The 11,126-nt window shown below is 32.1% G+C and overlaps 1 protein-coding gene across 3 annotated transcripts; it reads left to right on the top strand.

Moving 5' to 3' along the window:
• The first annotated feature begins 1,864 nt into the window (after positions 1-1,864).
• On the top strand, positions 1,865-10,366 carry LOC105780158 (BTB/POZ domain-containing protein At3g56230). Of its 3 annotated transcripts, none has more exons than XM_052629796.1 (4): positions 1,865-2,141; positions 9,400-9,433; positions 9,516-9,662; positions 9,758-10,366. In XM_052629796.1, the coding sequence occupies exons 1-4, from the start codon at positions 1,948-1,950 to the stop codon at positions 10,202-10,204; spliced, it is 822 nt and encodes a 273-aa protein (XP_052485756.1). In that variant the 5' UTR covers positions 1,865-1,947; the 3' UTR covers positions 10,205-10,366. The 3 variants fall into 3 exon arrangements, with proteins under 3 accessions (XP_052485756.1, XP_052485755.1, XP_052485754.1); XM_052629795.1 differs by lacking the exon at positions 9,400-9,433 and adding an exon at positions 2,459-2,492 and having other exon boundaries at positions 1,866-2,141; positions 9,758-10,360; XM_052629794.1 differs by lacking the exons at positions 9,400-9,433; positions 9,516-9,662; positions 9,758-10,366 and adding exons at positions 2,459-2,492; positions 2,575-2,721; positions 2,817-3,417 and having other exon boundaries at positions 1,874-2,141.
• The last annotated feature ends 760 nt before the right edge of the window (positions 10,367-11,126 follow it).

Here is an 11,126-nt window from a genome sequence, read left to right as displayed (position 1 = left end):
TAAAAAAATATAAAAATATATAACATAAAAAAAATGAAATAAAGTCAATTGGTAAACAAACATAAGAATTTTTTATTTATTTTAATATGTTGGTTATTATTTAAGAATTATTTGTAAATTGTTTAATATGTCCGGTAATATCTCGTAACCCTATTCCGGCGACGGTTTAGGGTTAGGGGTGTTATAATAATAAAATATGATTTTTTTAACCCAGTTATGACCTAATGATGGCATGATGATTGTGGAATATTTTGGGCAGTGCAACCACCTTGTCAAGCACAGCCCATTATCACTATTGCAAACGTTCCATCTTGATAAATAATCGGATTAGGGTACCATTTGAATTAATATTTCTTTTCTGTATTAATGGGGTAAAAAACCCAAAAAAAAAATTACATTAATCCACTATATATCAAAAACAATATTTGGTTAAGCATCCACATAGCTTTTAATGTTGCTTTTCTTTATATATACATAATGTAGTTGTTTTTGGTACTAAATTTTATATATAAATTCAAAATGATATAAAAAATTGTCTTTGAAATACTAATTCTTTTAGTAAAAGAAATTTGTTGTTAAGAGAAGATTTAGATATAATAAATAAAAAGATTAAATTAATCCATCTAAATTTTTTCCTTTTTGAACTCGATGTTCGTAAATCAAGTTGGGTCCTGATAGACGCAAATTAATTATTTTATAATAAAATGTTAAAAAATATTTAAATTGAAGCAAAAATATTAATTTAAATTTAAAAAATACCTTATCCTAACGCAAAACCTAAATTACCAGCTGGACAACACTACTTTTGAACAAATCCCCTTTTTAGCTTTAAAAGTATCAATTATTCACTCTTTCTCGAAAAACTAAGAAAAGCCAATTCCACTAACTTTCTTAGCAAGGAAGGAAATGTCAGTGGCACGTCCTCATTTTTTACCCTAAAGGATTAAACTTATTAGAATAGTTAATTTTATTTACCTCAAGTTATATTTTAGTCACTTATTTTTGAAATGTTACGTTTTAGTCACTAAACCGTTAATATTTTTGTTGACGATGGAAACAGGGACGGAGCTGACAGGATTACAACGTTTCTTTCTATTTTTGGTTATTTGGTACATATCAGATTGATTAAATTTTTGATTCTGTAAAGAGAATGAAACAATTTTAAACACCAGCATGCAAATTACTTCTTTAACATAATTAAAATTTTGAAAGTTACATTAAAATTAGCAAAATGATATATATCACTCCAAATATATTTAATTAAAAAATTAATTGTATTTTATGAAACTAAAAATTATGATAAATATATGTATTCTAATTTAAATATGAAACTAAAGCTATTAAAAGATGGTGTTGAGTATCATTTTGGGATTAATGTATAATTGAAATTAATCTAATCCAAATATATATGACGTGACTAAATTTCAAATTCGTGAAGAGCACATTATTGTTGAGCATCAGCATTAATGCGCTTCAGCGCATTCGAACTCACATTCTCTTATACTAACAATAATGATGATGTCAATTATGCTTAACACCCATTAAGGTGACTCAATTGACATCAACATTATTGTTAGTATAGTAGGATGTGAGTTTGAGTGCGTTGAAGCACATTATGTTTTTTTATATAAGGTGAGTAAATTCTAAATTTGTGAACAGTACATGCACTTAAGACATATTTTTAGTTTCAATATAAAATTAAAAAAAAGATGTTAATAGTTTAACCTAAATTTTGAAATCCGAAAAGGAAAGAGAATAAAATTTTAAAATTAAAAGTATAAGGACTAAATTCTAAATTTATGAAAATTACAAAGACTTATTTCATATTTTAACCATTTAGAAGTTTCACTTATAAAAGCCCCCACCACCAGAGCAGCCACTGCAAAGAGTTATTGGTTTTTAATCTAAAACGATCAGAAGGAAGTAGGAAGTAAAAAAGAGAAAGGAATGTCTTCTGCATTCAACTTCGGCTCTACTCCATCGACAGCTCCTGGCTTCGGCTTTTCATCTTCTACTTCATCGACAGCTCCTGGCTTCGGCTTTTCATCTTCTACTTCATCGACAGCTCCTGGCTTCGGCTTTTCATCTTCTACTACATCATTCGGCTCTTCATCTTCGGCTTCTTCTTTCTCCAGTAGAAGGTATTGATACCCTTCTTTCTAACTATCTGCTGCTACATTTTGTAACCCTTCGCTGCTGCTTGAATCACCCTCTTCTTGTTGCCTTTTTTTTGTGAAAGAAATAGATAATTACATGCATACAAGGGTTTAATAAGCTTATGTTTGTTGAATTACCCATGTCTGTTGTCTGTTTTCTTTGTTGTTGATATATTTGATAGGCCCCCTGCGTTGCTTGTTAGCTAACACAAGTGTTAACTAATTGCCTCACGGCGTCCAAAAAAGTGTGTTTAAGGGATTTACCTCCGCGATTTACCGTTTTCTTTCTTTGCTTATCTCAGCGCAAAGTCAACTGTCACGACACCCGTGAACGAGGTAATAATGTCTTCTTCTCTTTTCCAAATTTTGCGATATCCTTGTCAATCTTGTTTTACTCTGTTTCTGTCTATATTTCTAGAAACCATTGACGGATACTGAAGATGATTTGAGAAAGAGAATAAGTTTCTTAAGTGGATTTATGGTGGCTTTCAAGGACCAAATTCACACTGATATAAAGCTTAAGCCTAACAATGGCCCCTGCATTTCAGCGCACAGATCTTTACTGGTAAACACTAAACAGGCCCTAACTATTTCTTTCCCAGATTATGTTACTTTTGACTCCTCGGACTGAACATTGATCATGGATTGACCGATGTGTAGGCAGCAAGATCAGAAATCTTTAAGAACATACTAAGCTCAGACAACTTCAAGGCTCCACCGACCGATACTGATACGATCACTCTATCAGAATTAAGCACCGAAGAGCTCAAGTCCCTCCTAGAGTTTCTTTACACTGGGGATTTGCCTGCCGATAAGTTTAAGAATCATGTTTATGCGTTATGTGCTGCAGCTGATAAGTATGAGATTCCGTACTTACAAGAGTCGTGCGAGCGATACATGCTGAATTCCTTGAATGCATCGAATGCTCTCGATATTTTAGATTTATCGAATTTGTATTCGAAGAAGAAACTGAAGGAAACAACTTTGAACTTCATCGTCCGGAACATGAAGAGCATAGTTTCGTCGCAAAAGTATGAAGAATTTGCATCCAGCAACCCCAATCTTTGTGTGGAGGTTTCAAGGGCGTTTGTTGAATCTAGAGGTGTAACTATGACTTTTAGAACAAATGATCCTGTTTGATGAATCGCAGTATTAGTATGTATGTCGATATTGACCAAATACTTTCATGAATTTGGTATATATACTAAAAGGAATGTTGTTGGAATTCTACTATAAACAACTGAGGTAGGGATTATACTAATAGTTACTTGTATGGTTGGATTTGGATGGGAGAGGAAAAGATTACATCTTTTACTTGGTAATTAAACGAACAAGTAGATGTCTTCTCCTTTAAATTTAAATATAAAGCAAGTACGGGGATGGAGAAGAGCAGAGCAGTTTAAGGCGGCATGCATGCATCAAAACGAGAGCACCGTAAATCCTTTGGTAGCAGAGGCGATGGCCTATCTACAACCTTAAGTGTGATTAAGCACTAGCAGAGCAATAATTCTTGCTTCATTAGTCAGTTACTCCTCCCTCTTCAGTTCTCAGCATTATAATTACAATTCTCGCCCTCTTCCTTTCCCTCGGCTTCCAGCGTCGTGACGAGGGTAGTTTTTCTCTTTTCAAGCTTTGGTTTTGACCGGTGTAGATTCCCAATTTTAGTTATTAACATTTTATTTTTTCGTAACATACTAATATCAGAAAATTGTGCTACTTAAGTAGAACTACTAGCATCTTCATTTCATTTAATATCTCTTTCGAAACAATAACTCTTGTTTACAATAGGTATGCAACTATTGTTCAAGAATTGCTATGTTCAGAACAAGGCTTTAGTTAGAATGATTGCCATCCAGTGTAGTTGTTATTTGAAAACAACTCTTGTTAAGAACAACTAAAGTTCGGAATAACCTTTACATTAAAAACAACTATGTTGAAAGCAATTCACTTTTGGAACAAGTCATAATAACCATTATCCAAAAACAACCATCATCTTGTGTTTCAAGAGATGTTCCACGAAAGGTGTTTCACCAAAGTAGAAGAAATGGAAGTAACCCGGAAAATGGCAAGATTATTGGGTTATCTTCACTCTTGCGATGTTTCAGAGAGTCTGGCTTGGTGGATCATATATGGAGGTAGTTAAGAGGTTTTCCTTTTAACCTTTTCCTAGGCTCTTCTTCACTATTTTCCATCATCAACACCAACAAAACTCTTCATCATCCCCTCTTAACCATTAATTCCATTGTAACTAAAATTTATTCCATTATTCCTATTAATTGTCAACTTTGTAACTCTCATTTTCTGGGACACTATAGATAGAAGCATTTCACAACTAGTGAAAGGACTTTTGGCACTTGACATTCTAACTCTCAAAGTTCTCTCTAAAATTCTCTCAATTTGTTTTCTTTGTTGAACCTTCATCAACCACATTTCCCTTTCTCCACTTTACCAACCGCCACCTGCCATTGTGCTCAATGTTACTGAATTTGTTCCGGTCTATAACTTTTTTTTTAAAAGCAAGGTTAATTGTTTTTAGTTAAAATTAGGAAAATAAAAATAAAATTTCAAATTTCAAATTTTTGAAAGTCCTAACCTCTAATATATGATTATGAAAAAAATATATAATTATATTGATTAAGGGATGAACTTGAATCTGCAAAAGTTTATGTGGATAAAGTGAAGGAAAAAAATGTAAGACTGAAGGTGATGTTACAGAAAATCTCAGAGTCAACCAATTCAACCACAGAGGTTAATTTTCTCTCCCTTTTTCTTTTGATGATAGAGAAATAGTTGGTTAATTATTTTACATGTAGAAAAATTTTATGTAATATCTTTTATAGTTATTTTATATTCTTAAATTATCATTATGGTTGTGTTTAAATTTAAATATATATATTTTTATCATAAGTTTAAATCTTACTGCTATAGAACTCAATTTCACTGTTACAATGCTCAACCTCACCATCACCATTATTTTTAATCTCATTGGGTTTAACTTCATTGTTATGCCCTTCTGTCATTCAAACACATGTTAGCACCAAATGCATTGTTGACCTCCTCATTGACTCCATTTGAGGTAATGCCTCGATAGGTCATGTAACACCCCTAACCCGTATCCTTCCCTAGAATAGGGTTATAGAGCATTATCGGAGTTTACAAATAAATTTTCAGACATTTCATTTCATCGAGCATTCATATTTATAACCAATCAAAATCGAAACATTTATGAGCTAACATTAACCAATTTAACTTATACAAGTCATTATAACCAGAATCAAATCATCCAAAATTACCGATAGAACTAATGGATAAAGTGATATATCTCCAACAAGCTTCAAACCCAATCTTGATCTAAATTAATATTTTATTCAATTTAGTAATTTAAATAATAAAACAATTCATTTCATGCAATTTGGTCACTTTTTGATATTTTTACAAATTTACCCTTAAAGTTTCACATTTGTTCAATTTAGTCCCTGAACCTAAAACATGTAAATTGGCCATTTTTAATGAAAACTCATGCTAGTTGAGTAATCATATATTTTCCTCCTCATCCTCTCCATTCCACATCCTTAATATATATAACATGCTTATATGTAACATTATCTATAATTTCACATTTATTTATATTTATTCAAAGTTGTCCACTTGAGTCATAGTCACTAAATTATTTATATCTTGAGCTACAGAACTCCAAATTGAGATCCGTTAATTTTATATGAAACTAGACTAACATATCTTCTTACCATAAAATTTTCAGAATTTTTGGTTTAGCCAATAAGTACAGTTTATTCTCTAAAGTCATCCCTGTTCTGCTGTCTAATAGTTCCGACCCTTCTTCACTAAAACTTAATTATCTCTTCATACAGAATTCAAATGATGTTACTGTTTGTTTTTATTGAAAATATACTCATTAAGGATTTAAAAATATAAATTTAAGCCTCTAATTATTTTTTTCCAAATTTTTATGATTTTCCAAAGTCAGAACAGGGGAACCCGAAATTATTCTGACCTTATCTCACAAAACCTATTATATCTCATAATTTATAATTCCATTGCTTACAATGTTTCTTCTATGAGAAACTAGACTCAATAAGCTTTAATTTTTTCCACAATTTATGGTGATTTTTCAAAGTTAACCTACTGCTGTTGCCCAAAACTGTTTTAGTGCAACATGTTAATTACTAAGTTTATAACTTCCTTATTCCCTTTCTCTATAATATTTCCCATCACTTTCACTTATTTCTCTTCACTAATATATCAAGAATATAAGACTTTATATAAGAAAACTCAACTATAACATCTTTTCCATGCTATTTTCAATAATATCAAACTCAAAAGTACATAAAAATCTTGATGTTCTTACCTTTTGCTATTGATTTCAATCTTTAACTTGATTTTCTCTCTCCTCCAGCTTCTATTTCTTGAATCTAACTTGATATTCTAGCTCCCCATAGTCTCCTTGTTATCTTTCTCTCTTGATGGATATGGAAACTCTTTTGATTTCTAGGTAAAAATGATAATTTTTTGGTAAAATGACCAAATTGTAAAGGAAGCAAGATTTTCTTTCTTCCCTTCCCTTCTAACATGAAATGCATGGAAAGATGGTGGAATGGTTGCTTTTTCATCTTTCTTTCCACATATATATATACTAAATAAATTAATAATAAAATAATAAAATATCATTTAAAAATTAAATTAAAATATTAATAAACTAATATTTATTTAATTAATTAATCTAAAATATCACCAACATTGCCTTCTAGATTTCTCTCTTCTAATTGACCATTTTTCCCTTTATGTTCTTTTAAAATTCCATCATTAAGTCATCACTTAATTTGGTAAAATTATAATTTAGTCCCTCATAATTCCTTTTTCTATTCAATTTGGTCCCAATTCATCCATCTTTCTTAGTTTCTAGATTATTCCACCCTTAAAATATTTACACTATTGGTCCTTCAACTTTTCATATTTACACTTTAACCCCTCAATTTTTGAGTATTTACTCTTGGGTAACAAAACTTTTCTCACTTTTGCAATTTAATCCTTTCTTGGATTAATATGTCATAATATACTTTCTAATGTTGACATAACTCAATTACCCTTTTTATCACTTTATTTCCTTATTTTACCATATCAGTATTTTCATACAACCTTCCTATCATAATGCAACCCATGTCATAATTTTAAAATAAAATTTTCCTTGTCGAATTAATAGTCCCGAAACCACTGTTCCATCTAGCCCCAAAATCGGGTTGTTACATGTCACCCACTTTAATACATTTGGGTAAGATCATCAATTCTTCTCAAAAGAAGTCATTCACCCACTTTTAGGTATGAATACTCTCTAAGTGTGAACGCACTCTTGATATGATAAGGAGTCCATTTAGGTGCAACAACCTCATAATAAAGTCCTATGATATATGTTCATGGATATCGTTTACACATTTGGCGGGATTGAATGATTATTCAACCACGTTATACCAGTGAATAAATGAATCTCTCTGGAATCAATACTCCTACAATGTTTATAAATTGCCAACTTTTTAAGACTGTAGTAACTGACCAATTGATAAGTCTTATGGAATTTTCTCTCTATGAAGTCAAACAATAAAAAGAGCAAGTTCAGTCGACGAGAGAAAAGATGTCTACATTAGGACCTCGTTCAAGTGTTGAATTTGGAATTTTGATGGTGGCATTAACTCTTATTTTTCTTTTTAATTTTTTAATACCCTTTAAAAAATGTATTAAATATAATTCATTCTTTAATTTTCTATTTAATTGATTCATACTTTTTATTTCTAAACAATAAAATCATTAAAGTTCCATTTAAATGTTAGCATTTATTATAAATTTTATATTCAAATTTCAATATTTAAAACACTTAATATAATATTTTATATATAAATTTAACATTTTCTTTTCTAATTTGATATTTAAGATTTTTTTGGGTCCAATGTGAAACTAAAGCTATTAAAAGATGGTGTTGAGTATCATTTTGGGTAAAATGTATAATTGAAATTAATCCAATCCAAATATATATAACGTGATTAAATTTCAAATTCGTGAAGAGTACATTAATGTTAAGCATCAGCATTAGTGTGCTTCAGCGCATTCGAACTCACATTCTCTTATACTGACAATAATGATAATGTCAATTATGCTCAACACCTATTACGGTGACTCAATTGGCGTCAACATTATTATTAGTATAGGAGGATGTGGGTTTGAGTGCGTTGAAGCACATTATGCTTCTTTTTATATAATGTGAGTAAATTCTAAATTTGTGAACAGTACATGCACTTAAGACATATTTTTAGTTTCAATGTAAAATCAAACAAAAGATGTTAATATTTTAACCTAAATTTTGAAATCTGAAAAATAAAGAGAATAAAATTTTGAAATTAAAAGTATAATGACTAAATTCTAAATTTATGAAAAATACAAATACTTATTTCATATTTTAACATGGAGTTTCACTTATAAAAGCTCCCACCACCAGTTATTGTTTTGGAAATAAAAAAGAGAAAGAAATGTCGTCTCCATTCGGCTCATCAACTCCTGCCTTCTCCAGTTCAAGCTTCGGCTCTTCATCTTCTACTCCATCAATCAACCCATTCGTCTTTTCATCTTCTGCCTCCTCCGGTTCAAGCTTATTCGCTGGACTCCCTTCATCAACTTCAAGCTTATCTGGTTTTCCCTTACAACCTCACAACATGTCTTGCAAAAATTTTCATCAACTTCTATTTTAGCTAATGTTGTCTATGTCTGTAGGAACAACTGCTGGTTGGGGGGCTCCAAATCCTTTCCAATCATCACCCAGTAGAAGGTTTTTATACCCTTCTTCTTTCTCCCGTAGAAGGTGTTTAAACCCTTCTTCTTTCTCCCGTAGGTGTTTATACCCTTCTTCTTTCTCCCGTAGAAGGTATTTATACCCATCTTTCTAACTTTCTGCTGCTACATTTTGTAACCCGTCGCTGCTGCTTTAATCACCCTCTTCTTGTTGCCTTTTTTTTTTTGAAAGAAATAGATAATTACATGCATATAAGGGGTTAATAAGCTTATGTTTGTTGAATTATCCACGTCTGTTGTCTGTTTTCTTTGTTGTTGAAATATTTGATAGGCCCCCTGCGTTGCTTGTTAGCTAACACAAGTGTTAACCAATTGCCTCACAGCGTCCAAAAAAGTGAGTTTAAGGGATTTCCCTCCGCGATTTACTGTTTTCTTTCTTTGCTTATCTCAGCGCAAAGTCAACTGTCACTACACCCGTGAACGAGGTAATAATGTCTTTTTCTCTTTTCCAAATTTTGCGATATCCTTGTCAATCTTGTTTTACTCTGTTTCTGTCTATATTTCAAGAAACCATTGACGGATACTGAAGATGATTTGAGAAAGAGAATAAGTTTCTTAAGTGGATTTATGGTGGCTTTCAAGGACCAAATTCACACCGATATAAAGCTTAAGCCTAACAATGGCCCCTGCATTTCAGCTCACAGATCTTTACTGGTAAACACTAAACAGGCCCTAACTATTTCTTTCTCAGATTATGTTGCTTTGACCCTTCGGACTGAAACATTGATCATGGATTGACCGATGTGTAGGAAGCAAGATCAGAAATCTTTAAGAACATACTAAGCTCAGACAACTTCAAGGCTCCACCGACCGATACTGATACGATGACACTATCAGAGTTAAGCACCGAAGAGCTCGAGTCCCTCCTAGAGTTTCTTTACACTGGGGATTTGCCTGCCGATAAGTTTAAGAAGCATGTTTATGCGTTATGTGCTGCAGCTGATAAGTATGAGATTCCGTACTTACAGGAGTCGTGCGAGCGATACATGCTGAATTCCTTGAATGCATCGAACGCTCTCGATATTTTAGATTTATCGAATTTGTATTCGAAGAAGAAACTGAAGGAAACAACTTTGAACTTCATCGTCCGGAACATGAAGAGCATAGTTTCGTCGCAGAAGTATGAAGAATTTGCATCCAGCAACCCCCATCTTTGTGTTGAGGTTTCAAGGGCGTTTGTTGAAGCCAAATTTTGATGGAAGAGATGGGAATGGTAATAACATGCAACCAATGGTATGGGAACAATGTCTAAACATCTATGTAACTATGACTTTTAGAACAAATGATCCTTTTTGATGAATCGCAGTATTAGTATGTATGTCGATATTGACCAAATACTTTCATAACTAAAAGGAATGTTGTTGGAATTCTACTATAAACAACTGAGGTAGGGATTAGACTAATAGTTACATATATGGTTGGATTTGGATGGGAGAGGAAAAGATTACATCTTTTACTTGGTAATTAAAGAACACCTTTAAATTTAAATATAAAGCAAGTGCGGGGATGATTGACAGAGAGCATGAAGAGAAGAGCAGAGCAGTTTAAGGCGGCATGCATGCATCAAAACGAGAGCACCGTAAATCCTTTGGTAGCAGAGGCGATGGCCTATCTACAACCTTAAGTATTAAGCACTAGCAGAGCAATAATTCTTCCTTCATTACTCTGTTACTCCTCCCTCTTCAGTTCTCAGCATTATAATTACAATTCTCGCCCACTTTCTTTTCCTCGGCTTCCAGCGTCGTGAAGAGGGTAGTTTTTCTCTTTTCAAGCTTTGTTTTTGACCGCTGTAGATTCCCAGTTTTGGCTATTAACATTTTATTTTTTGAAAAGATAATACTATTATATTTCAGAAAATTGTGCTACTTAAGTAGGACTACTAGCATTTTCATTTCATTTAATATCTCTTTTGAAACAATAACTCTTGTTTACAATAGGTATACAACTATTGTTCAAGAATTGCTATGTTCAGAACAAGGCTTTAGTTAGAATGATTGTCATCCAGTGTAGTTATTTGAAAACAATTCTTGTTAAGAACAACTAAAGTTCGGAATAACCTTTACATTAAAAACAACTATGTTGAAACCAATTCACTTTTGGAACAAGTCATAATAACCA

Source organism: Gossypium raimondii, chromosome 4 (genome assembly GCF_025698545.1).
Source record: "Gossypium raimondii isolate GPD5lz chromosome 4, ASM2569854v1, whole genome shotgun sequence".
In the NCBI taxonomy this organism is placed as follows: domain Eukaryota; kingdom Viridiplantae; phylum Streptophyta; class Magnoliopsida; order Malvales; family Malvaceae; genus Gossypium; species Gossypium raimondii.
This window is presented reverse-complemented; position numbering and strand designations above follow the sequence as displayed.